Source organism: Stigmatopora argus, chromosome 16 (genome assembly GCF_051989625.1).
Source record: "Stigmatopora argus isolate UIUO_Sarg chromosome 16, RoL_Sarg_1.0, whole genome shotgun sequence".
In the NCBI taxonomy this organism is placed as follows: Eukaryota; Metazoa; Chordata; class Actinopteri; order Syngnathiformes; family Syngnathidae; genus Stigmatopora; species Stigmatopora argus.
Window position 1 is genome coordinate 8,670,612 of NC_135402.1, and position 27,235 is coordinate 8,697,846.

At 40.9% G+C, this 27,235-nt stretch overlaps 1 protein-coding gene across 4 annotated transcripts in view; it reads right to left on the bottom strand.

Moving 5' to 3' along the window:
* Positions 1-91: 91 nt before the first annotated feature.
* Positions 92-27,235, bottom strand: part of LOC144090759 (nipped-B-like protein B) — a 28,706-nt gene continuing 1,562 nt past the window's right edge. For 3 of the 4 annotated variants that reach the window (XM_077622535.1, XM_077622532.1, XM_077622531.1), the window contains 46 exons: positions 26,746-26,878; positions 25,906-26,071; positions 25,371-25,471; positions 24,921-25,029; positions 24,692-24,852; positions 24,474-24,601; positions 23,783-23,873; positions 22,274-22,792; positions 20,318-22,156; positions 19,047-19,181; positions 18,824-18,952; positions 18,671-18,733; positions 18,405-18,494; positions 17,449-17,558; positions 17,281-17,367; positions 16,534-16,765; positions 16,285-16,436; positions 16,103-16,183; positions 15,805-15,905; positions 15,298-15,427; positions 15,128-15,210; positions 14,569-14,701; positions 13,993-14,136; positions 13,498-13,584; positions 13,199-13,398; positions 13,019-13,121; positions 12,763-12,861; positions 9,034-9,180; positions 8,804-8,938; positions 8,640-8,738; positions 8,507-8,560; positions 8,306-8,414; positions 7,199-7,335; positions 6,979-7,119; positions 6,812-6,905; positions 6,170-6,324; positions 5,663-5,753; positions 5,415-5,588; positions 5,151-5,341; positions 4,781-4,888; positions 4,133-4,333; positions 3,447-3,593; positions 2,909-3,264; positions 2,161-2,335; positions 1,871-2,059; positions 92-770 (listed from right to left, as the gene is read on the bottom strand). In XM_077622535.1, the coding sequence (XP_077478661.1) occupies positions 411-770; positions 1,871-2,059; positions 2,161-2,335; positions 2,909-3,264; positions 3,447-3,593; positions 4,133-4,333; positions 4,781-4,888; positions 5,151-5,341; positions 5,415-5,588; positions 5,663-5,753; positions 6,170-6,324; positions 6,812-6,905; positions 6,979-7,119; positions 7,199-7,335; positions 8,306-8,414; positions 8,507-8,560; positions 8,640-8,738; positions 8,804-8,938; positions 9,034-9,180; positions 12,763-12,861; positions 13,019-13,121; positions 13,199-13,398; positions 13,498-13,584; positions 13,993-14,136; positions 14,569-14,701; positions 15,128-15,210; positions 15,298-15,427; positions 15,805-15,905; positions 16,103-16,183; positions 16,285-16,436; positions 16,534-16,765; positions 17,281-17,367; positions 17,449-17,558; positions 18,405-18,494; positions 18,671-18,733; positions 18,824-18,952; positions 19,047-19,181; positions 20,318-22,156; positions 22,274-22,792; positions 23,783-23,873; positions 24,474-24,601; positions 24,692-24,852; positions 24,921-25,029; positions 25,371-25,471; positions 25,906-26,071; positions 26,746-26,809 (8,400 nt within the window). In that variant the 5' untranslated portion in view covers positions 26,810-26,878 and the 3' untranslated portion in view covers positions 92-410. The remainder of the gene's footprint in view (positions 771-1,870; positions 2,060-2,160; positions 2,336-2,908; positions 3,265-3,446; positions 3,594-4,132; positions 4,334-4,780; positions 4,889-5,150; positions 5,342-5,414; positions 5,589-5,662; positions 5,754-6,169; positions 6,325-6,811; positions 6,906-6,978; positions 7,120-7,198; positions 7,336-8,305; positions 8,415-8,506; positions 8,561-8,639; positions 8,739-8,803; positions 8,939-9,033; positions 9,181-12,762; positions 12,862-13,018; positions 13,122-13,198; positions 13,399-13,497; positions 13,585-13,992; positions 14,137-14,568; positions 14,702-15,127; positions 15,211-15,297; positions 15,428-15,804; positions 15,906-16,102; positions 16,184-16,284; positions 16,437-16,533; positions 16,766-17,280; positions 17,368-17,448; positions 17,559-18,404; positions 18,495-18,670; positions 18,734-18,823; positions 18,953-19,046; positions 19,182-20,317; positions 22,157-22,273; positions 22,793-23,782; positions 23,874-24,473; positions 24,602-24,691; positions 24,853-24,920; positions 25,030-25,370; positions 25,472-25,905; positions 26,072-26,745; positions 26,879-27,235) is intronic. The other variant, XM_077622533.1, reaches the window with a different exon arrangement.

Consider the following 27,235-nt stretch of genomic DNA (forward strand, 5'->3'; position numbering starts at 1 on the left):
TTAAGAGTGCTCTTTTTATTTCTTGTTCATGTTCCACAGATATAAACGTATTCTTGTGCATTGCATAGTGAAATAATTCATCCCATTGTATTTTAAAGTCCAAAAAACACTTTATTAAGAACGTCAATACACTAATTTCCAACAACTGTCATTTTTCTTTTCTTTTTTTCCTTTTTTTAACAGAATTATTTTCAGATATAAACATTTTTGTACTTCAACTATAATACAGTCGGTGGGAGTAAAAATGAACCGGGTTGCTGCACAACAGCGAAGGAGCTCCCACCCAATGTTTACCCAAACATTTTTTTCCGGTGTGATAAACTTCAACTCGGTCTATTAGGTCCTTATATAGAAAGAGCTTTGAACATCCCTCTGTTACATCTGCATAGGCCGCCCTGCCCGAGGGGCAACTAATGCTTAGTCCCGTCCTTGGCGGCGTAAAGTGCCCGTAACGTCTGTGCCACTTTGTTTGTCAGCTTGTGTCCGCTTGTTAAGGAGATTTTCTTATAAATAATGTCTGACTCCTTGATATTGTCCAACCAAGGCACCTTTTTGCGACCGTCCCGTTTCTTGGCCACAGCCCAGGGCCCGGAGTAGGAACCAGACATCCAGTGTACGCTGTAGCCGCTTTTGGTCTTGTGTACCACCCTGGCGATCTGTGGCCTGTCTTTATATTTGGGACAGCAGATGGCCACCACGTCCGTCACGTCCACACTCTCGTTCATGTGACCGGGATCCTCCGAATCGTCGTCGCCTCGTCGGGATTTCTGCTGGAGGCCAAAAGATGCGATCCCGTTATCCGTGTTAGTATTTGTAATTTTTGTGTAACCAGCTCAAATATTGTTGCAGGGAACGGAATTTTTTTTGAAAATTGATGGCTGACAACCATAAAAACTAAGGCTGAAAAGTGAAATAACTCATAATTCCTTTTATTCATTCATTTTCTGAATTGGTGGGCACCCAATCGCAGGGCACGACCAGATGGACAACGCTCACAATCATACCACCACAGTGGTACCTTGACCTACGATCAGCTCGTGGTACGACATGCTCGTGGTGTGACGAAAATTTCGATCGAATAATTCGCCGGTGGTACGATCAAAATTTCGAGATGCGACCAAGCCAGGTGGCCATACATGAGAGGCTGTTTATCATTGTAGCACACTGTCTTTTTTGCTGCATCTCTTTAGTGTATAACAGATATCTACGAGCACTGAACGGTTTCTTTCGCCTACACATGGACCAGGAAACGCACAACGCGCATGCGCGGGCAAAAAGAGGGCTTTCTGGGTAATAAAGTATACTCGTGCACACAACACCGATTGCCAATGGCACACTTTCTCAGAATAAAACTTCATTACCCACAATCAATAACTGGGTTTTCATTTTGTGTGGCCCGGGAAAGTAAATCATGAGTGCCGACTTTCTGTTTTAGGATCAAATTAAAATGAAGAGTATAGATGTATATTAAATTTCCTGATTTTCCCCCTTTTAAATCAATAATTGTAATTTTTTTAATCCATTTTTTCTGTGTTTTTAGTTCAAAAATAATTTTGTAAAATCTAAAAATATATTTTAAAAAAGCTAAAATAAACATTGTTTTAGATCTATAAAAAACTGAATATTTAGGGCTTTTAATCCACTTCTTTTAATCCATTTATAGATGTTAATGTGGCCCGCGAATCAACCCGAGTTTGACACCCTTGACTTAAACTGTCAATTATGATTGCTTGAAATCAATTACCAGACATTTGAAAGAAAAGTGTTCCAGAACAAACCCCAAAACACAATTTTAGTCATGTTTAGGCCACCAGACATATGATGCATCTTTATGTACCTGTGCGTAGATGGATAGAAAACATTTAATTACCAGCGTGGGGTCGTCATCGTCACTCTCCTCATCTTCAGACTCGACTGGCGCTGAGTGATTGTTGTGGTTATGGTTTCGAGGTTTGGAGCTTCGTAGTAGTGAGGTTATTGCTTTGTTTCTAGCGTGCGCGCTGTCCTCGCCCTCCTCTTCCTCTTCTTCGCGGTCCAGGTGCTCCATTAGCACTTTGAACTATAACGCAAAGTCAGTTGGCGTCATTTCAAATGAATCATTCGATGGTTTGAAGGTGTGGAATCATTAAAGGGAATGTACGATTGAAAAGGAATTCTCACGTGCAAATACTGTTTGATGATGTCCTTCTTGGTCTCGTGGCTGATGCCTGTGCTGGATGGACCGATTTTTAGGAAGTCCAGAGTCTGGCGAGGGTTGAAGTGCACCTTGGATTTTCTGTTCACAGTCTTGTCGTACACTTTGGCCGATTCCGTCGGCGAGTACTTCTGGATTTTGCTGTCGGGTAAACAGATTGTTTTCAACGTGGAAGCAACATCATTTTTTTAATTGAAAATAAAATGCTGAAAACTGTGATAAACAATTTTGGTCGTTGATTTTTGCGAGGATTCAAAAATGTCTTCTCATGTACATTTAATTGCTTAATTAATGTTAAAAAACAACAAGAGTGGAACTTTTAAGCACGATTTTGGTAGTATTTTTTTGTGCAATTTGAATTGGGACGCTTTAGTTTATACATTTTGTTTGTAGATTTCAATAAATCTTTTTTTTGCGGGGGCTCAAGTCAAATCATAAAAAAAATATTGTAAACCATGATTTTGCTTTGCGGTTACATTGAAATTATGCCTTTGTTTTCATTTAAAACATGCGTATTTTATGGTTTTAAAGAGCCATTTCAGTCATTTCAGGTTTCCCCCATGTGGTTTGTTTAAAACAATACGTGATTTTTTGTTTTAAACCAATATTACGAACTTTGAGGTTTAACGTGAATCCTTAATTGGTGTGTGCGTGCGGTTGATTCAACCCTGTGCACGACCGAGGGTTTTGCTAGATATTCCAGCACTTGCCTACCTGTCTGAGAAGCCGAATAAATTTTTGAGATGTTGTTTGAGCATGAGCAGCAGCAAGATTCCCTGCGAAGCCACGGAAAAGTCCAGAAGAGGCTTCGGGTCCTCGGGGAGCCGGACCATCACCGTGGCCTCATCATCCATGTCGGACTCAGAGTGCGCGTGGGCGTTTTCCACCACCTCTTCCTCCTCGCTGCTGCTGCTGCTACTGCTGCTACTGCTGCCGCTGGATTGGCTGCTGCTTTCCCCGCTGTCGTCAGAGCTGTCTCGCATCTTCCGAGGCTTTGTCTTCTTCTTCTTCTTCTTTTTCCTCTTCTTCTTTAACTTTTTCGGCCGTGGTATTGGGCCTTTTCTTAAAGACTAAATAAAAATGCAAAATGGGAATTTTAGAGCTAAATAGATAAAAATATACATTTGAAGATGAATGTGCAAGATGTACACAACATGCGGACTTACAATAATGCAGTACTGACTAAATGATAAATATAACTGAAAGCCCATTTGGAGTCACATTTCCGCCAACAAATTTGAGGTGCTCTCACCTCTTTAAAAGATTGCAGCAGGTTACTCCCAGAGACGGACAGGGTGATGTCCACGTGGTGCATGATGAAAAGAGGCTCTTCCTGCGTCTGGTATGGGAAGCAGGCCAAGTTGTCCGCTACAAATAGCAGCAAGTTCACCTCAGTTTTCTGAGGGGCAAAGAAAATATCTATTTAAGTATGTTTAATCAAGTAACAGTTTTTGGATCAGACACTTATTTTTACCCTATAGAAATAATAATAATAATAATAATAATAATAATACATTTAAAAGAATAATAATTAAAATATATAATAATAATAAAAATAAATAAATACATAAATAAAAATAATAATAAAACAAATAAAATAAAAAAATAATAAAAATACAAATAATAATAATAATAAATACATAAATAAATAAAAAAATAATAATAATAAAACGAATAAAAAAATAAATAAATAATAATAATAATAATAATAATAAACAATGTATCTGTATAATTTTAGTTAGTTTTGTTTAGAAGCAGCATTGTTTATTTTCATATAATTCAAAGAAATGATTGGTTTCAGGATAAACAATAAATCTCAAAAGAGGGGAAAAAAATCCAAAATGCAAGACTTGTTTGGAAAAATATCCTTGAGATACATAGGCCGTTTTTGGAAATAAAAATCTGCGGTTACGCATTACAGTTCTTTTTACGACTTACAGAGCTGTCGTCAAACATGTTGAGCAGTGAAATGAGGAAGGCTCGCCGATGTTGGCGGTTGCCCCGAACCAAAGTGTACAGGTGAGCGCAAAGAGCCACGTCGCTTTCTTGGTGGCGGAAGCCTCGGAGGATGGCCTGTGCGGACCCGGCAATGGCACGCTGGATCTGATAAGACAACTTCAGCCCTGCCACGGCTTTCATCTGTCAATTCATGAATCTGAACTTAGAAACGGACAGTTGTATTTTTCAGGGTTTGCACATTTGTACAGGTGAAATTTAAGGCTTTTAAAGACAACTGAGAACAGAATTGAATGCCAATTCCATGACCAACATTATCAAAAAAATCTGTAACTCCTAAAATGTAAATTAAAATTCCACACAATTCAATAATATTTAAGAATTGAAACCATATGTCCAATGGTGATCTAAAATATTCCAGGGTCACAGTTTGATGAATATCTGGTGTCATCACATTTGTCTAGTCTTGTATTTGCATTATCAATGCTCGTATTGAGCAACATTCTGCTGACTAAACGTGCTGTTCATACCAAATATTCTTATGCCGCCAAGCCCACCAGTCCGTGTAACCTCCCAAAAAAAAACAGAGGGCCCCCTATATTTACTTTAATAATGATTGACCTCACTTACATGAATGAAACCTGAGTATTTCTTATCAATCTCCACAAGTTGTTGATCCGCCTTATTCTTCATGGTTGGCTCCGGGTCAGTTCCAATGGCAATCAAGTAGGGGACGCACTATTAAAAAAACATTTACTTTTAAGTATAATGTCAAATGGCCCAGATGACTAAAATAATAAATAATTTTCCTTTTGGACAACAATTTCACCCTTTACTGTAATGTAATGGGTTCCTTACACTTTTGCTTCTGGACAAAGTTAACTCTTTATAGGGCCAGTCACCATTTTGGGTAAGCTCTTAAGACAACCCCATTATATTTAACACTTCATGGTTAGTGGTGTGATATGGTTGAAAGAAAGATAGTAACAGAAGTGAGTACCTGCACAGGATGAATGAGGCCCTGGCTGAGCGTTAAGGTGATGACACTCAGAGCAAAGTGGCGAACAGTGGACTGCGCGTGCAAGAAGGAGTCCAACACGTGCTTCAGGTAGATCTGAATGATTGAGCTGCTCATGCCTGATGAGATGTCGCCCATCTCCTTTAGATCCTCTTGTTTAGCCTTGTCCTTCCCTGAGTGAAAAAAAATCCACATGTTTAGATGATGGGCAAAGAGCCTCAATCATCAAGCGTGAATTTAACTCACATTCGCGGTCGGCCTCTTGCATTCGTGAGTCCTCCTCCTGTAGATATGTCTGCATGTTTTTAAGCACCTGAACCTTCAGACTGACCAGAATGTTGTCATCTGACAGGGTGTTGTTGTAAAGAACCTTCACGTCCTGCACGAACATCAGCTCCGGGTGCATGATGAATTGGAACCCTTGAAGTGACAGAAATCAAGATAAATTGGGGGGGGTAGACAACATACAGTGAGTTAAAAAAAAACTGAAATACCTAAACCAATCAAGGCCTTGCCCTGAACCTCCTCATCTTTGTGCGTTGTAAAGTACAGAAGAAGCTCCAAGATTTTCTCCTTAATGATGAGCTAAAAGACACAAAATAAAAGTTCTTGATCAGTATTACTACTCTAGCGGACAATTTAGGGGTCAATACCTGGTGAATCTATAATTTGTACATCCATTGAAAACAATTTCATTGTATTATCTATATGTCATGCTTTTACAAAAGGAAATTGATCAAACTAAAGGGAAAGCAGACAAGTATACACATGCACACAGTAAAATATTTTAAGATGCTACCAGGATAAAGAATCACAGGTTGGACATTATTGGTTAATGTTACATTAATATAATTTATTTCTGCCATTGCTGTCTATATTTTCTTTTCATTTTCTTTCTGTAACACTAGATCATCTGAAACAATTGGGCATAGCTTCCTTGTGTGTGTTAACAATAAAACGGATCAAATCTGAAAAGTCTAAAAGTAAAGCAGAATTCCTACCTTGCTGGCACCTTTAAACTCCTCTTGGTCAAAATCAAAGTGCCGACACAAAGCACCAACCGTGAAGAGCGAGCGCAGTAGGGTAGGCTTGTTGGTCACCAAGGTGTCACTGTTGGGGTCCTCTTGATGCTGGGTCTTCAGTTTGGCTAGCGCTCCTATAAATTGAAAGATTTAAAAAAAATAACTATATATTGATCTAACACATGCGATTGCTTAATACTGATGCTGTAATAAAAACAAAGCCAGGACTCACCACAAATAAGCCGACAACTCTACATCTCTAACCTTACCGCTGCGGAAATGGGTTTGCTGACATTTGAGCATCTTTGTAGTGTTATATAACGGTGTCCTTAACATGCACATACATAGGTACTTGTTTTTAATAGACTGCAGTATTGAGGATAAGCTTAAAAAGTTATCGCAGCATGTGACCAAACGGACTAATCACAGCATTCCGCTAGCGATGATAACTTGGCCATCTGCGCAACAATTGTTCCAAAGGTTCCACATGGGCCAATGCAGAACACAATGCAGGTGCTGTCGCTTGCATGAGCGTGGAAGTATGAAGAAGCCTTTAACGTGTGCTAATTTCAATAAAACCAGAGAAATAAGAGAGTTCTTCAAACGTGCTATAACACTTACTATAGAAACGGTTGAAACAAGCCCAAACAAACTTGTAGTTGTGTGTGACCTTGTTTACCACAGCACCGAGACAGCTTATGCAATGCTGCACAACCTGCGAAGCAGACCACACAATTGGCATTACTACCACTTTCAAACAGACTAAAGAGTTTGGAACTGAGATATACCATCATTCCGTATTTGAGTATTAGCTTCATGAGATCTTCTTCAATGACGGTGAGGAAATTCTCACTGGGATTGTCTATTAGAGGCACAATCAGCTCCAGGATCTTGGCAACATTGCAAATCACCATGACGTCATTCTGATTCTGCAACAACACACATCACTTTTTAAAAAAATTCTGTCAGTTGACAGCGCTGTGATACTACAAACAGTTTTGTCCTTACGTTGCATTTGGCACTCAAATGAGGCTGCATGGTCATGGCGTGTTTTACCATCAGCTGCGGTCGAATCTTGGAGAACAAATAGAGCGTAGTGACACACGCCACCAGGCGGTCAGAGCTCGCGCATTTGTCCTCACACTCTGAAGCACAAACATAAAATTCAAACAATGATTTTAAAAAAAATACATACAACAACCCATTTATTTTTTTCAATACCGCTTATCCTAGTCAGATTCATGGGATGTCTATCCTAGTTAACATAGATAAATCTTGAGCTGGTTTCCAACCCATTACAGGGCACATAAAGGGTATAGACAAAAATCAATTTTACATTTACAGTTCTACACAATTTACAGTCTTTGATTATTCTATATCAGATGTGTCAAAGTGGTGGCCCGGGGGCCAAATCTGGCCCGCCGCATCATTTTGTGTGGCCCGGGAATGTAAATCATGAGTGCCGACTTTCTGTTTTAGGATCAAATTAAAATGAAGAGTATAGATGTATATTAAATCTCCTGATTTCCCCCCTTTTAAATCAATAATTGTAATTTTTTAATAAATTTTTTCTTTGTTTTTAAGTTCAAAAATCATTTTGTAAAATCTAAAAATATATTTAAAAAAGCTCAAATAAACATTGTTTTAGATCTATAAAAAAATGAATATTCAGGGCTTTTAATCCAGTTCTTTTAATCCATTTATAAAAAATCTAAATATTATATCTAAAATGGTCCGGCCCACATGAAATCGAGTTGACGTTAACGCGGCCCACGAACCAACGCGAGACTGACACCCCTGTTCTATATAATGTATTTTTGGAAGATGTTGTCCCTGGGCCTGTGCGGGTTTTCTCCGGGTACTCCGCTTTCTTCCTACACTCCAAAAATATGCATGGTAGGCTGGTTGAACATTCTAAATTGCCCCAAAGTATGAGTGTGAGTGGCTTGCAATTGGCTAGGAACCAATTCATGGTGTCCGACCTTTGTGAGGATAAGCGATACAGGAAAAAAAATGAATGTATACATTGCATACCATAAAAACTGTGGTTAAACTAATACGTCTTTATTGTTAAAACTACTATATATTTGAAGCAAACACAAATTTCTCATTTACCTGGAACTGACTCCTCATATTTCACTATGTGCTCCACAAGATTGTCCACCAGTTGACTGCAGGCCTTCTTAGCAGGTTTGTATGAAGCAGCTTCTTCTGATTTTAGGAGCTACAAAAAATTGAGGAAATCCATTTAATAAAAAAAAAGAAGTGACCATAAATCGCAGAAAGACATGATCACATCCAACTCGAAAAGCTTACATTCTGCAGGAGTTGCTCAAACCAATCATAGCCCGAATCTTTACACGCAAGCACCTGAGTTGAAATACAAGTGTTACAAAATGATCAAAAACGTGAAACCAAAAGGACTTTGCCAAATCAAGTAACTACCTACCACATCAGTGACGTTGAGAATTTTTCTGATCATTGCATCTTTGTCATGGCTGGATGTGGGGGTGAACCAGATTTTCTGGAAGGTCTCATTCACCAGTTTCTGATGGAGCCATAAATAATGTTGAATAAAACAAAGCTCCGAAGTCAATCTTGATTTTAACGAACCTTAATCCCCTCCTCATCGTTGACCCTTCGGATCATCTTGACACACATCTCCGTGATTTTGTGGAAGTCCGGCAGTTCCAGACAAATATCCCTAAGGATCTTGATGACTCTCTTTCGCACGCTGATACCTGTGTCCTGTTAGGATAAAAAGAAAGGGTAAACCTTTACTTTACTTTTGACTGTAATGAAAATAAATTTGACTTTCATCATAACAAACGGGAGAAAATTACCAATATCCTCTCGATGAGCATGTCATAGTACTGCTCAATGAGCTCAGGTCGACTGAGCACAAAGCGTCCGACGAGCTCCACGGCAGCCTCTCGTACACTCGTGGAGTTGTCCATGAGACGACCGTGAACACCACGCTGCATATCAGGCTGTGGACAGAAAAATTTAAAATATCTCATAAGGTTTATACATCAGAGTGGTATTTTGAAACTCATATGCATTTAATTTGCACTTTTAGTTATATGTATTTGTGACATGGTTGTATGCTTATACAACCATGTATGCAGGTAAAAATATGTTTTTGAGTTACACATTGATTCAAACCTTTCAGTGAATGGTCAAGTCAAGCTTGCGTACAACCAGTATACAAATTTACTCTTGAAGTGAAACTGACCACTGGACTAAAATTATTCCGTTTGCGGTCAATTGGTCGCCGGTCTTTTGGTCGCCCCGACCGCGACAACGGGCGACCAAAACACCGGCGACCAAAAGACCGGCGACCAAAAGACCGACGACCAAAAGACCGGCGACAAAACAAGGTAAAACAACACGGTCTACGCATCAATAAAAGCCAACAATGGCCATGAGCAGTTTCACTGAGCCGACATGTGAGTGTATAAGAGTTTGTATGTACATGCATTGCCCCTTTAAGAAGCTACGTCAGTCAGGGTCTTAACAAGTTCTCCAACAAAAAACAATAAAAGTCCGGGAAATTTGTAGCTTTTCTTTAGCCTAATAATTACTAGGGCATTAAGTATGACTAAATAGTAATTCAGTTTGTATTTAGGGAATTTGAGCAACGATTTAAATGGTAATTATCAATAACCTTCGGGGCGACCAAAAGACCGGCGACCAAAAGATCGGCGACCAAAAGACCGGCGACCAATCGACCGTGTACCAATTATTCTACAGCAGGGGTCTCAAACTTGCGGCCCGCGGGCCAACTGCGGCCCGCGGGACGATAATTTGCGGCCCCCGTCTTAATATGAAATATCGATTTTTTTTTTTTTTTTTTTTTTTTTTTTTTTTTTTTTTTTTTACCCCTTTCCCCATGATGGCGCCGTTTAAGTGGCAGCCAGTGGCAGTAGCTCTGTCCACTCATGTTTTTCTTGTTTTACAGCATGTTTTACATGAAAAATTAGAGGGAACATTGACATGCACCTGCTTGTGGCAGGTGTGATACTGGTGTGCCGATAGCTAGCAATGATGATGTCGTGACCGGATGATTCGCCTAAAGACGTTTCGCCGACGGACGTTTGACAGACGGACAGGTCGTACTAGTATTTGTTAGTTTAATGATTAAATACAAATACTAGTATTTGTATTTAATCATTAAACGCTGTTTTCAGCTGGATTTGACCGAATTTGAGAGCATTTTGAGCCGTTTGGCGAATGGACGTCTATAGACGTTTTTTTGCCTCCATCGCGATATCATCCAGTATTTGTATTTAATCATTAAATGCTGTTTTAGGATGGATTTGACCCGATTGCTGTCATTTTACGGCTCGGTTCTGCTACATCTGCCTGCCCAAGAGTGCTTATTCCCGGACTGCCATTGATGGTAGACGAACATTGATTTTTACTATAATTTGGAAAACACCGGCGGCGGGCCGGATTAAAAATCCTAACGGGCCGTATATGGCCCGCGGGCCGAGGTTGAAAAACTTGTACACACACGATCCGGCGGGGCGAGCGTTCGAATCCCGTTTCGGCGAAACCTCCGTTCGGCCGAATGAACGTTCGGTGGAACGTCCATTCGGCGACCTGCCCGTCTGTCAAACGTCCGTCGGCGAAACGTCTTTAAGCGAATCATCCGAGTACCGATGATGTCGCTCACACTGGTACTCAGTGCGCTCAGGGAGGTTGTCTTTCTGCTCAGACCAACAAAAAATTAGAGGGAACTTTGGTTCGGAGCTGAATGAACCAATCACGGTGAGGTATACGGCTCTGGAGGGCGGGACATCGGCCGGGCTGTCCAGTGCCTCGCTCACTCACTCATTCATTCCTCCAATCAGCTGGGCGGAGGAGAAGCCGTGAGGCCGATCACTCCGCTCGGCGCGCACACTCCTCCGCTGCTCTCAGCATAGAACTGAATGAGGCGCTATGATCCGTGATCCAGCCTGTGTCAGTGTCTGTAGCCATCTCCGCGATTGAAACGGAGAGCGAAAGTGCACATGCGCCACAAACCCGCGCGACTGAATGTGAAAGATCAACCCGAGACTCATTCCAAGTGGAAAAACATATTACAGAGCCCCAGAGATGTCTCTTTCAAAGCCTGCCGTGAAGAGAAAGGTCGGTGATGAGCACAGACAGTTTCAAGAAAAGTGGGGAGTGCAATATTTCTTTGTTGAACACAGGGGCACCCCGACGTGTCTCATTTACACTGAAAAAGTTGCGGTGCACAAGGAATACAATTTGAAACGTAATTGTACTATGAGACATGCTGAGGAGTACGAAAAATACCAGGGAGATGAGAGAGCCAACCAGGTTGCCAGTCTTAAAACACGTCTTCTGAGGCAACAGGATCTCTTCAAGAAGGCTACCAAAGACAGTAATGCAGCAGTCAAAGCTAGCTACGCCGTTTGTGAGTTGATTGATCCTGTGCTAAGTGATCCCAAATGGCTCATGGACTTGGCTTTTCTTGTTGATATCACACATGAGCTTAATGTACTGAACAAGAAGCTACAAGGCCAGGGGCAACTTGTCAGTGCTGCCTATGACAACGTGAGAGCATTCTGCACTAAACTTGTGTTATGGAAAGCCCAGCTCTCTCAGACAAACCTTTGCCATTTCCCAGCATGCAAGGCTCTCGTGGATGCAGGCACACCATTCAGTGCTGAGAAGTATGTTGAGGCCATTTCGAAGCTACAGGAGGAATTTGATCACAGATTTGCAGACTTCAAGACACACAAAGCCACATTTCAAATTTTTGCGGACCCCTTCTCCTTTGATGTGCAAGATGCCCCTCCTGAGCTTCAAATGGAGCTCATTGACCTGCAGTGCAACTCTGCACTCAAAGCCAAGTTCAGGGAGGTGAGTGGAGAAGCAGACAAGCTTGGGCAATTTTTGAGAGAGTTGACCCCCAGCTTCCCTGAACTTTCCCGAAGGTTCAAGCGGACCATGTGCCTTTTTGGGTGCACATACTTGTGTGAGAAGCTCTTCTCCACCTTGAACTTCAATAAGTCCAAGTACAGGTCCAGACTTACTGATGAGCATCTTCAAGCTCTACTGAGGGTCTCCACTGCTTCCTCCCTCAAGCCAAATGTGACTATGTGAGAAGAAGCGCTGCCAGGTCTCTAGCAGCAAGGAGTAGGCAAAAGAAGCCGTGTTCAGAATATTTCATGTTCAATGTTCCATTCAAGTTTAGAAAGTTAAAGGTTAAAGAGCTGTTAATACAGACATTTGAAACGGAATAAAAATAATTCATTTTCTCTACTTAGCCAGCCAGTGTATATCTACTGTATGCTCATTAGTATTATTTGGTTTTATATTACTGATTGATTTATTTTTTATTCATCTTTAAGTTAATTTATTTAATTCATTATTTTTTGTTAAAAAATAAAGATATTTGATAACGTTGGAAAGTTTTATCAGTGCTTTTCTTGTGGAAATCCTGATGCGGCCCAGTCTCACCCAGACTCGGCCTCTAGCGGCCCCCAGGTAAATTGAGTTCGAGACCCCTGTTCTACAGTGTCAGGAAGGTACAAAACAATCATCGGGGATAGTCTCACCCTTGCTAGAATACTTGGGTCCACAGCCACGACCTCTGAGAGACACTTCATGGCTTTTGTTCTGACTGCGATGGCGCTCTCACCGAGCACTCGGAGGATCTACGCATGACAGAATGTGTTAGCAACAATCTACACAAAAACAAACTCTCATCCAACAACAACAATCCCAATTTTAAGAGCGGTGGAGTCACAAATTCAGTTTTTAACCGTTGAACATCAGTAACAATATGTCTGGCTTTATGGAACACTACTTTACCTGTGATAAATAAATGTCAAAGTTCTGTGAAAACGGCCTCATAGAGCCCAGGTATTGGACAATCAGGCAAGAGTCTTTGTAGTCTACTGTCTCAGAGCTGATCCTAAAATAAAGATGAAAGTGTTTAATAAAGGAATAAGGAAAGGATAAATTGATGACAGAAAATAGAGAAGTTTTTACCTGGTGTGAGAATTCCTTAACACTTTCCGGAGAAACTTTTTGCGCAATTCAGCTCTCTGCACAATTTCCTCGGCAGAGTCGAGGTCTCTGGCGGCGTATGAAAGTTTGTCATCTTCATCATCGTTGTGCAACTTCAAGGCCTTGTCTGCCTCGCTAGTGACGTCCCTGTACCACTGGGCGATGTAGAAATTCCTGGCAAACTGTGTCAGGCACCAAAGCGAGCAATGAGCGTCCAGTTTTGAGTTAAGCGCCATGGGACTAATTAATTATAATGTATGGGACTTATTACACGCGCTCACCACGAGAGAGGAATTGATTTCACTGCTCTCCTCTATGTAGCTCAGCAAGGCCTTCTGAAGTTGCTGCGTCTCATCATTGCCGGGATACTGAAAATATTAGATTAGATAATTGTATTCATCCCGTGTTCGTGGAATTTAATTGTCACAGTAGCAAGAGGGTGAGAATACAGACACAGGAAAAGACAAAATATGATGATGAGCCATGCGTTGGGTTGAAAAGTAAGGTTAGTAATATAGTTTCAATTATATTGCCTCATGTATTCTGCTGTTTGCAGGAGTGACACACACGACAAACAACTAATTGCTACATGGAGTGTATTCCAATACTCTGTTGCTTCTTTTTAGAACAAGCGAGTAACAACAAAAAAGATGTTGGAGACTTTTGCTATGAAACTCACTGGCATTTGCAGTCAGTACTGAGTCTGTTGAGTCTTGCTTGAATAAATATTGCAGAAGTAATCAATTTTGGATTAACAATAGAACCCAATTTAGTACCTCTTTGAGAATGCGGTCGATGGCCTTTTGGTCCAGATTGCTATCAACAGCGTCTTTGCGCAGGCGAGAGGCAACTGTCCCAAGGTAGTCCAACGAGGCTACTCGGAGCGCCATCTCTGTCTGCTTGTTACTAAACTGGTGCACCTGAAGGATGCAAACACAAAAAAACAACAAGGTATCATCAGAGGCAGTTTAAAGATTTTTTGGTGAATGCTTTATTTTGGACTTTGGACAACAACACGAATAGTAAAGACATTAATAATAATAATAACAGAATTTATTCAGTAAGCAGCGAAAGAAGTAAGATAAAGCTCGTTTAAACCTATCCCTAAATTTCTCGAGTAAGAATTAGTCTGTCATATAACAAGTCCCATATTTACAAGAAAAATAAAAAGTAAAATACTATATAAGAGGAAAAATAAACTAACCAAAAAGGAACTGGCCAATGCAAACAGAATTTATACAAAAAAAATGGGCGACTGAAACTCCTTTACTCTTTCTATACCCTGTGAAAATCACCTTACCGCTTTTTAAATGGATGATGAGTGATTCAATGGTGAGAATAAAGTCACTTACCAAGAGGCGACCCAGCAAACTGAGCAGCAGTTCAGCGGCAGGCCACTCGGGTTTGTTGACGGTTGACAAGAGGTCATGAACAAAGTTCTCAAATAAAGGTCTGTAGTCATCCTCTCCCTGCTTACTACCACACCTGACACACCCACAAAAAATGGTCAAGACAATGTTTCAATGTTAAAACTTGCACCCTACACATTATGTCTGCACCAAGAATTTAATAAAACATTCCACGGCGAAACTGTTTCTGCCTCCAAAATGGATTTGCTGCTTCTGTCAGTGGCAGTGAAACCTAATTATTCACTGTCAATGAAAATGGAGATGCAGAGGTCTGATTTCTCTGCTAATACTGTGGATGCCTGGGTTGTATTCCCACTTGTGGGTTGCATCAATAAGCGCATCCTGCGTAAAAACCTGTGTACCAAAACTATCACGCAAATCAATTGTTTTGCCGTGGAGTGGCAGTCAAATTAATTAATCAGGTATAGCTGCAACCTACTATTTTTTATTTGTGTTTCATCTTTTTCTTCTTTAAACACCTGTAAGGCAGTAATTGACTTACTTCTTTAGAAACACTGACAAGAAGTTCTGAGCCGTCCTCATAGCAGTCTCATAGGAATTGGTGATGAGGACGTCTTTGTCCACCTGCAAGAATTCGACTATTAAATATATAATACACAAAAGATATAGACAGAGCTTAGTAGAATATTCCAAATGTTTCTTGCAGCCCACCTTCTTATTGTGTTCATCTTCCCCATCTTTTGTGGAGGGGAGCTGTACCACACACTGGATGAGCTGAAGAACCAAGGCAGTGACCATCTGAATTTGCTTGCCGCTTCCCTCTGAACTTCTACCATGTAATCTAAGGGGCAATAAAAGAGTCATTTAGATTGGGTCTTAAAGTCTTTTCACATGAGCCACTAGCCACAAGTTTTATCATTTTAAGGAGGAAAGACGAGATTATAACAGCCAGCAAAAAGGGCTTTACGGCGTTACAAGTTTCAGCGAGAAATTAGAAATTTTTGTCAGTGTCAAAAATCCGCAAAGAAGGTGGATTTAAGAGAACAAGTTTTAATTTCAGTAGCCGGCCCTCTGCGGTATATTTACCGTTTGCTGCTCTGCCCAAACTGGCCACTAAAGCCCCCTCTCACTTACACAATGAATGCAACTACAGCTAGTGTGAAAAAGCCTTTACGCTCATCCTCTATTCAACAGAGTTATCATTATTTTATACCTAACCTAAAGTTTCTCAGGTTGCGTTTACTGGATGGCAGCCTGGCCAATGAGTTGAAGATTTCTTCAAGAATGAGCTGCCTGTGCTTCCTGTATCGGGAGAAGACCTGTAGAAAAGAAAAAATAAATTTTAAATTTCTGGTAAACAACTATTTGTACTATTTGTCTCAAGTACTACTATTGATAAAAAAAAACATATTCAGAGGCATCGAGTAAATGGATTTGAATGTGAAAATAATGCATTAAGTCTGCTCAAAGTGTCGTTTTCAAAAAACACACAAGTTGTATGTATGGCATCACTTACCGCGGTCACTAATGCAATGGCACACAACTGCAGCTCATTGACATTCTCCACAAAGAAAGGAGTGATACCTAAGTTTGACACCTACATGGTGGGCATCAAAACATAAATCGGTTGACATTGACAATCCGATATTTTTTCAACATCTATCATCCAAAAATATTACCACAATTGAAAAGTATCACCTGAAGAATTGTTGTGTCGGTGAGCAGCTGGATCTCTACCAGCTCTGACAGGTTGCTGATGATGTCACACACTTTGCCGTAGAGAACGAGTACTGTCTTCTGTTTATGGCCTGACATTTTGGCTTTCTTGCCTTTGGAATTATGTCCCCCACCTTAGGTAAGAAGCATAAGTATATCATAAACACATTTGAATGCCTTTGACAAAATAGCCAAATTCTTAATGATAACACAGATGATGGGTATACTGACCTCCGTGGGAATCGACCCTGTACGCTGGATCGTACTGAGGGTACAAGGAGTTTTGCAAGTGATACTTGGTGTACTGCAACACCCGCTCAATGACATCTTCGATGAAAACCGCCTTGGACACGCGTGGCGAAGTCATGATGTTGAGCGCCGTGAGACAGGCGTCGGCGGACTTTGTCACCCGCTCTAAGATGAGGTCACGCCACAGACGCTCTTCGTCCATGGAGTCGTTACCCTTTAAAATTATACGACTAATTAAACAGAGCTGCACAATAAAGCATTTTTATAGATGTGTCCATTTTAAAAATAATGTATGATGATGCACGTAGCTATATTATAGTATGCAAGTGGGCATACATATCACAAGTGAAACTCTCCTAACCATATAAAAATGTTTAGGCGACTTTATTTTATTCATTAATTATGACAATGGTGGAGTTATATTTTTGGCGTGACAAATGTAAGGTATGTCACAGGTCTTGAGAATGCCTTTAAAGGTGTGGGTTGAGACCCTTGAAACCCCACTAAAGAAAAACTGGACATTATCTACAATTGATAAACTGCCCAAGCTCCCAGGCACACTAAGTAGGGCATATAATGAGTAAAAAAAGAGGACATTTGGTCACCCCACTGATCAGTCATTGCAGGCAGGACATGCAAATTTACGTAAATATTGGCGTCTCCAGTAACTTGTTTTGAATCCAAAAATACCAAATTGCAAACTAATTAGAAATAAGCTTGATAACTTACATGGTTTATCAATGTGGACAGTTTGACACTGTCCTGAATATTCTTTTCCAGGATGTTCATGAATCTCACTAATTTCTCTGATGAAACCTATGCACAAGAAGCAAGTAGAAATGAATTGCTAATATCATCAATCATCATATCAAATGTACTAGGACATACTCCACCTACCTTATGAAAGATGCCCATATCTTTCAGCTTTGCCGAATCACTTCCTATCTCGCTCAGCTGGTGCTTTCCGAGCAGCAGCTCCTCCGGTATTTCATCATCGCCGTCCTCATCTATACGAGGACACATGGGTACAGGATGAATTAAATTCTTATTTCAAGGCACCGCTGTATATTGTTTAAGTTATTGCAATATGCAATCCTTTTCACTTTTATGCCCTGCACAGACTAGACTACACAATTTTAGCCCGGTTTTGGCGAGGCAGGCACGTCGTGGAGAAACGAGGACTGTTGCGGCCGACGTCTTAAGGTGGGTCCCTCCCATGTGACATTTTCACAGACCACTGATCTGACGTTTTGGATGTGGCAGGAAATCTGCCGTGCAATAATTTCTGCTTGCCGTGGCACATTCATCATGGTGATATTGTTGGTGAATGTTGACTAACTTCGCTGTTTTTTTCTTCGTTTACTAAGAGTGCAAATGCCGGCAGCATGCGACATATATACATAGGTTACACCAGGATGCACAATTGTGTTCAAGCACCCCACCCAGACCCGATTTCCTTCCTGTTTGCAGCAAATTTCTTGACAAATTGGTCACTGCAAATCATGTTTGGAGGATATATTGTCCTCTCCTCGCCATTCAGGAACAACCCTATTCTTCCTCCTTTCCGAGCAGAGCAGAGGACCTTCAATATTAGGGTACAAAGTCCCTCCATCGCAGAGTGATTGACAGCTGCTTGTCAACATCCCGACAACGTCAGGTGTCGGAACACAGCACTGTGATGATTTGCCAGACTCTGGTCCTATACTGTGACCCCTTGTCCTTTCCAAGAAACACCATGACATGACATCATATCTCGTAATCTCACCCAGTGTAAAAAAATCATATTCTGAGTAAGGCATAAGGTGAGCCAATTATTCTCAGAAAACGTGATTATTCTCAGAAAACGTGTTTACCTGCAGCAGTGAGGTCCATGTCCTCCAGGCTTTCCAGAATGTTGTCCACAGTGGCAGAAAATCTCTTGAATGCAGACGAGTCCATCAAATCTATATGTGTGATGGAGTAATTGTGTCATGAGGATATACTCAAGAATTCACTTCTTATTTACTACAAAAAAATTAGGAATTATGCTTTTGTCCAAAGTTGTTTCAAACCCATATGGGCTATATATTGAGCATAGATTGTTTAGACTCAAATATAAAAGTTTGTAAAAAATACATACCTTCAGTTCGCATTTTTTCATAAGCCTTTCTGTCTTTATGTTTTTTCTTCAATTTTTTGGCCACTAGAATATGACAAGAAATTAACAACATGTATATCAGCATATAAAATAGAAGAAGCAGACAGAAAATTTTGCGATTGACAAGTTACTCACCATCACCTGAATTTGGCATTAGACTACTGTCACTTTCACCTGAGCTCCAGTCCTGTTGACGTGAACGACCTTTTTTTGAATCACCCTTCCACGATTTGTTTGGATCTTTCCTCCGTTTTTTCTTTGTCGCTAAAATCCCACAAAACACAAGAGTGTTACAAAATGTATATCTTACTGTATCAAAAAATAAAGATACAGTTGTGTTTAAAAAGGAAAGAATTACCCTCATTGTCCGAGTTGTCACTGTTGTCGCAATGATCACTTCCTCCCTCCTCTTCATCAGAGTCTGCAATGCACTTGGAAGTTTTACTGATCATACTGTGCCGTCGCTTGTTTGCCTTGTCATTAAATGATGCCTCTGTCGGGACAAAGTGGGATTTTTTTTTTTGCGTACAATTGACCCCTCACGCACAGCAATGTATGGAAAGTTGTCAAAAGAGAGGCGAAAAAAGACACTAAATATGCAGTATATTCTTTTTTTTATCAATGCAACTTTTTCCACACACACCGTATTTTCTCGCATATCAATCATTGAATTTTACAATTTCCCTCAAATAAGACGCCATCTGATTGACAATTTTCTCCTCCATATTCATGGTTTTAATAGGGAGTATAAATGTGTACTTTGAAGGGAAAATCTTAAGATACGTGGTATTTCTGAGATTCTGTATGAATCTAAAGGATCATCTGCTGGATTGCACATTCCCAAAGGGTGTTGCCTGCAGGTAGACACACTCAAAAAGGAAGTCATGTGAGCAGTACAACCAGGAAGTGTATCTGTAGCAGTCAAGTTTTGTCATCTCTAGATAAGATGACCGCGCCATGAGCGAGCAAAGGCAGGCACAAGATACGTTTAATTCATAGACGTCAAAATAAGTTTTGTTTATCGTTTTATCTGTTTATCTTTTCTCTATTTTGAAATAAATGACCGTATCAGCCACATTGTCTTGCGTTACGGTTGTCTAATTTGTCCGCATATAAGATGTAGCCTTGATTCATCTGTTTTTTTAGCGACAAATACGGTGTATACGCGAGAAAATACGGTAAGTATAATTCAACATCTTAAATTAGTTTGTAGTAAATTTACTTTGGTGGCTGCATGTTAAGTGGGTTCCACTGTGGACTTGTTGCCAGTAAACCATTAACATTTACTACACGTGTAAATTAGAGCCTTGACTTCAGCCAACCTGATTTTTGAGAAAATAAATTGTTCATACGGTGAGTATTGGTTACTAGTCTGGTCATACACAAACACTCATTTTGATGTTTATGGGCAATTTAGAGTCAATCATCAAATAAGTTGTCTTTTGGAAAGAGAAACCATGGACTGTTCACAGGTCAATCATAGGGGGGCGTATAGGCTAATGCGCATTCAATATCACATTCATACCTTTGGACAATTGCATTTTCTGTTAACCTTCAATATTTGGACATCGTTAACATTCAATGTCAATTGGAAACAAATCCATCCAACAGAAATTTGGAAAGTCATACCGCTCGATCTGTGAGTAGAATCCCACTTCCGACACCTGTTCATTTCCTTCAGTTCCTTCTTCATGCTCCGTATGTCAGCAATGTCTAGTTTCCGCAGCATTACAACAGGTTTGACCCCTTTGCTAAGGTTTTCGATCAGCGACCTCCTCTCCAGCAGAACACGAGGTTCTTTCCAGACGTCGACCAAGTTGCCCGTGAGGGGGAAAGCTTTATCGACTACTTCCCGTTTCACTTTAGGAATCACAAAGTTTTTCAGCATTCCAGAGTTCCCTCCCAACAAGTAAGAGGGAAATTCACAATTTTTTTTCTCAACTAAAGGTTGTTTGCTTTCATCACCCCCTTTCTTCTCTTTTTTATTTTGGAGTGTTGGAAAATGTGATTTTTCTGTCCTTTCGTGGCCACTAAGGTCACTGGAGTGTCTGCTGCCATCTTGCCTGATTCTACTATCCTTGTCCTTATTGGGCATCCTATTCGGAGACAGGTCCCGTTTGTTGTGGTTATCTTTCGACGCCTTGTGTTTTCGAACGGCGTCTTCTCTGACTCTTTCTTTACTTTCATCCGTCTCTCGTTCCCTATTGCGCTCCTTCTCTCTAATTTTGTCTTTTTTATCCCGATCTTTCTCCTTTAATCTGTCTTTATTCATTTCTGGCTCCCTAAATCGATCTTTCTCCTTATCCAGTTCCTTATTCCGCTGTTTTTCCTTTAATCGCTCTTTCTCCCGATCCAGTTCTTTATGTTGCTCCTTTTCCTTTAATCGATCTCTCTCCTTATTGGGATCCTTATCCTTTAATCGATCTCTCTCCTTATCGGGCTCCTTATCCTTCAATCGATCTTTTTCGCTATCTAGTTCCTTATCTTGTGCTTTCTCCTTAAATCGATCTTTATCCCGGCCTTGCTCCCTATCCCGCTCTTTCTCCTTAAAGTGATCTCTCTCCGGATCTGGTCCCTTCTCTCTGACTCTGTCTTTGTCTCGAATTCTATCCTTTTGTTTAAGTCGATCTTTCCCGTGATTCTTATCCCTAGGTCGATCTTTATCCCGATCTCTAACTTGGACTTTCTCCTCACGGTCTTTGTCCTTATCCTTTACCCGATCTTTTCCTTCATCCTCCTCACCCTCCTTTCCCCTATCTCTTTCTTTATCCCTATTTCTGCCTGTATCCTTTTGTCTAATTTTGTTTTTATCTCTTATTTTTTCCCTGTCTCTGTCTTTTTCCTCAACTAATACTTGGTCTATGTCTTTTTCCATGTCTTGATCTTTCATCCTCTTCTTCTCCCTGGCTTTGTCCTCATTATGAAAACCCTGGCTACGTTCTGCCTTGCTGGCTGATTTTGGGGCCTCCGCTTGACAATGACCATTGTCGGTCTTTTCCTCCCTGTTCCGAGACTCGGGAATCCTCTGTTTCAGTTTTGGCGAGTCTCCGACCTTTCCGTCCCATTTGCCACTGTCCATTCTGTGTTTGGACTTCCGCTGATTTTCATTCTTCTCCTTGCAACGGATATCTGAGGTGGACTTCCCCAAGTCATCGGGCGGCTTATCGGTAGTAATGGGACGTTGGCAGGCGTTGTTTTTCTCCACTTCTGTCTCGGGATCCAAGCGCTGACTGTGCTCATCACAATGCTGTTTGGTCTCCAAAACCACGACGGGCTGCCGTGATCCTCGGCCAGCCCGCTGCAAATCAATGCTGACCATCAGTGCAGGACGGCTGGAACCGTTAGTCGCCGTATTTGACTTTTTGGGTGTCAACTGGCTGCTGGCATTTCCCCCTTGCAAACCTTCATTAGGGTCGACTCCTGGTTCCTGAGGATATGAGTCTTGCCTCCGTTTTTTCAGGGGTTTGTCTGTAAAATGATAAAGTCCCTTAGTATATCAAATAAAGACCGCAATGAATGAGATAAAAATGTGCGTGAAAGCTGTGTCTTGCGGAAAACACTACTCTCAGGCATATTAACTAGTACCTTTATCTTGTACTTCTTTGGACCATCGCTCCCTCTCACTGACAGATTCTTGTTCGGTTCTTTCGATCTCTGCTAGGGCATCACTGTCGGCTTCTGCATCATCCAGCAGTATCGCGGTGGAAATGGCAGCATTCTCGTTTGGCTGCAACACCGTCTGTTGACAGTTTGGAGGCTCCTCTTCGGCAAACTTCAACGGCATGTCATGCTCAACACTCGGCAAGGTGTTTTTACTGTTCGTCAGGTACGCTTGCTGTTCCACATCTGTCCTGGGAGAAGGCTCTCCGTGCTGTTCTTTTTCTGCTGGCTTCACTCTGGATAGCTTTAACGTCAACCTGGCTGAGTCTTTGACCGGAGAGCTCACAATGTCGTACAAGGCGTTTTTCTCAATGTGGTCGCTGTTCGTCTTGCTCCTTTGCTTCTGCTTCTTTTTGCGCTCAGCAGAGGATAGCAGCATGTTGGGAGCTGCGCTGGCCGGGATGTCGGAGGCAGGTGACTGCATGATGAGTAGAGGTCTGGACCCTACGGAGGCCAACAACATAGTGGTGAGGTTCAAACAATGCATAGAAGTGGCACTTCTTTGCACAGTTTTGGGACAAGGATACAGTGGAACTCAGGTAATTGTATACCGTATTTTCACGACTATAAGGCGCACATAAAAGTCTTAAATTTTCTCCAAAATAGACAGGGCGCCTTAAAATCCAGTGCGCTTTATATATGGACCAATACTAAAATTGTTATCACGATAAAATAAAATAAACAGGGTACACCATCCTCTACAGCTCTCACAAATACGGCAAGCAGCCCCCGACTCTACTATTTTCCCGTAGAAAAAGTACTGCGCAGTGACTGCTGGGATATATAGTTATTTTGTCAATACACCCAATGGATTGTGGCCTGGCGATCAGCATCAACACAGCTTTACGAAGCATGGACGCTAGCCACTAGCTAGCTACTATTTGTGAATGGATTGTGGCCTGGCGATCGGCATCAACACAGCTTTCCGAAGCAACTTTGATGGATTTGTGGGTGATGATGACGTGAGTACTTTGTAAAATGGCTAAATAAAGTACAACCGAACTCAGTTTTGCTTCCGTTGCCTTTTTAAAAACGTGTTTTTAGCGTGTGGGTGTAGCGTGTATGTTTAAGCTGGTGTATGTTTTGCCATGCCTAGCTGCGTCTATAAAAAAGGTGCGTCCTTTGTGTGTGTAAAATACAGAACTAGCACTCGTTACTGACACTGCGGCTAAAAATACGATGCGCCGTATAGTCGTGAAAATACGGTAATACAAAAGACACCTAATTAGTTTTTGTATTTGGCACTTGAATCAAAACTAAGAGTTACATTAGTTTGACACTTACAAAAATAGCCCATGTAGTTATCAAAGGCTCAAGTTGCGACATTTATTAAGTTGCAAAAATTGTAAACATAACAAATATATGAAATGGGCCATCAACCAAAGTTTTCACTGTATCTTGTCTACTGTCTTATTAATTTCAACGGCAACGTACATTTAGATGGTTCTTCACTCTCATCTGGGGAACAGACAGATTGCGGCGACTTGACAGGAAACAAGGCGGCCATCATGGAGTGCTCATTTTCCTGTGAAAAACACGATGTTAATTGGGATTTTCTTTTGGGCTCAGCATTAATGGCTTTCAAGAATTAATAGGGGGCAAAATTAAAACTTCCCCACAAGATTAAAGTAGGGATATTTTTAAAATAATGGTGAGCTGAAGGGCTTTTATGTTTGCTGAGGTAAAGAAAGCCAACTTAGCGTAGCGTTATGGGGACCTGGGATGATTGGCTGTGAAGGTGGTTTCAACCACAAAATATTTGCACCCATTCAAATCTTTTGAAAGGCTCTAGGCTTACAGAAATAACCAATGCTTGTATTTAGCTTCTTGGCAAAAACAATTTCCATCTGACAAAAAATTTCCACCCAAAAGGCGACTTATAGTCCAGTACGACTTATGACACGTTTTATGCTTTATACGGAAAAATCTCCTCTCACGATATGGGCATTTTATATCATGATATCGATATACAATGATACAATACATTTTGACTGAGTTGGTGAAAAAAATCACACAACACTAATAACATATTTTATTACAAGAAAGATGTTTTTCGTCTCGAAAATTAGATGCTTTAATTACTTTTATCATTTTTTCCAGTGTGCCTTAATGTTTTTTTTTCTACCTCGTTTCCAAGTCTGTGCGCAACGTTGACATAGTCGTCATCTGAGCCTGATTTGGCGTGATGATTGGAAGCATTACTGGATAGCTGTGCTGAGACCTTGTTGTGGAGAGTCCTAATATTACCCCCAACTGGAACAGAAAGGAAACAATGGTATTGCCCGTGCATTATCATGTGTAATGATACAATGTGTCCACTTTTAGAAGGATCAGGGAGCCCACCTTGCTGTGTCTGCTGGTGTTGAGAGTAGCTGGGTGGACTGTATTGCATGTAATCAGCAGGACTCTGAGGAGTGTAAGGACTAGGGATGGGGCTATTTGAATGTTGCTGCTGCTGTGATATGAATCGAGCTCTCGACCCGGACTGCGTTGAGCTGAAACATCTGAAAAATGGTACAATGTTGTTTTATTTATTTCAAATGACAGTAGATACACTTCACTGCGATCTTACCCAGAGGTCCTTTGAGGGACTGGGGACTGCTGATAATTTGGTGCTGGACTCCTGTGCACTTGACTTGGAGAGATTTTATACTGTTGTACCGCTGGTTGTTGGATTACACCTGAGTGAAATTGGAGGGGAAAAAAACAAGATAGCTCACGCAACCAAAAGGAAAAAATTGAAAACTTCACATGGAAAATCTAAGATTATCCAAGTAATCTTAGACAATCTAGATAATAATGTCTTACACAAATGTGTGGCAAGAGTCTTTACGATAATGTACTTTACAGTGTTACTGCAAAGGAACATCCCCATCCCCTTTTCCCTTAAATGCTTTGTCCCTCATTGAATGCGTTTAGAGTAGGTGAACGCCACATTTTAAAAGTGCAGTAAGCGATTTGCATACCAAATGTGTCTTATTTCTGTTTTGTGTATACATGGTTAATCTTAGCAGGGTCATACTTTTGTCCCGGAAGATTTTGGGATTTCTGGACAGCAGAGTTTGCAAGAGCACAGGCATGTCACCCTCGGGCTCATCGTTCCCCAAGTTGTCCTTCAGCTCTCTGTGAAGTAAATAACAGTCACCAGTGACAATTGGCTATTTTCGGGACACACACGTCATTCAGGCAAACCGAAGAAGCGCCCTGGAAGATTAAATAAATGCAACCATTTAATAATGATGTTGATTATTAAGATAATGTTTAGGTTTAGATACATCTCATTTAATTCACAGTAACACCATAACTCATGATTGATGAGCAGAAATATTTTGAACAAAACGAGGTAAAAAGAAGGAAAATTTAGTCATTTATGATAAAAATCAATGAATGAATGAGCTATAAAAAAGATTTGGATTTTTAGTCTCGACTAATTTACTCTGGTTCAGTATTATACCTGTATCAACTACACTTTGATGAATATCAAATTATTGAATATCAGCTTTCGGGCAAAAAATCTGAAAGATCGGATTTAGGCCAGGTCGCAAAGCACTACTTACATGTGTTCTGTGGACACCTGGTTGAGGCCATGTGCCAACTGAGTCACCAGATTTTCGTCGCGACACACCAACAAGCTGCTGACCTCTTCGGAGATCCGTCCATTGTAGAGCAGACTCTTGGCGGTGGTGGCAGGGAGAGGTGACGGCAGTGGAAGTTGGTTCAACACTACGCAAGGTGAGACAAATGGAATTTTTAAGGCTGCTTTGTATTGGAAAAAATAACAATTTACTGTTTTGCTTTTCCTTTTTACTTCATTACTTTGTTATTCAAACACGTACTCTCCTCACTATTCATTTTAACTTGCAAAATCTCGACCTTACAGGTCTGGGATCCAGGGTTCAAACCCAGGTTGGTCCACCTGTGTAAAGTTTGCATGTTGTCCCCGAGCCTGCATGGGTTTTTTCCGGGTACTCCGGTTTCCTCCCACATTCCAAAGACATGCATCGTAGGCTGATTGGACACTCTAAATTGCCCCTAGGTATGGGTGTGAGTGTGCATGGTTGTCCGTCTCGTGTGCCCTGCGATCGGCTGGCCACCGATTCAGATTGTCCCCCGCCTCTGGCCCGGAGTCAACTCGGATAGGCTCCAGCACCCCCTGGTTAAAATGGCTATTTTGCCTAATTCCTTGACATTTTTAGGGAAGCTGTCATTGTGATTCTGTTTTGCAGACAAAATGATGCTTTTTGTCTTTGCCAGGTAATTGTGCGAAGTCTTGCTCTGGAGATTTTTCAGCCTATTGTCTTAAGTACTTGTCTATGACATTTACCTGGGCTTGATGTTTGATGCCCACAAATAAAGCTTTCTTTACAATTAAATTGAAATGGCAGGGGTGCACTTACGGTCTGTGAGGCTTGCGATTCCAGCGAGAGTAGTGATGGGAACATGAGGCATATCACCATTCATACTGAAGATGAGGACAAAATGCTGCTCGATATCACCAAGGGGCTTCCCGTACCTCACATCTCCAAAATACTGTGAGGAAATAAAATCATATTTTTTTTTAGATGCGGTAGCAAACACTTTGACAAGAAGCTTAGGGCGGCAACTACACAGTTATATACATCATTCCTTGTTTCTCTTCTTTGTTCTGTGGCAAGGGGTGTCAAAGAAAAAAAATGTTTTCTTAGTATGAAAACTTGTGACTACGTATTTAAATCTATCTATGACACCCTCATATGTGGCAGTCAGGTCAATTAAAATGACCAATTATCATCATCGTTCCTATGACATTTTTGGGAACTTTTCTAATATAGTTTTTATGTATGTTGTTGTGGCTCTGCTTTGGTTCAATAACAGAAATGGAGCTTTATTTGTGAGAAAAGCATTGTG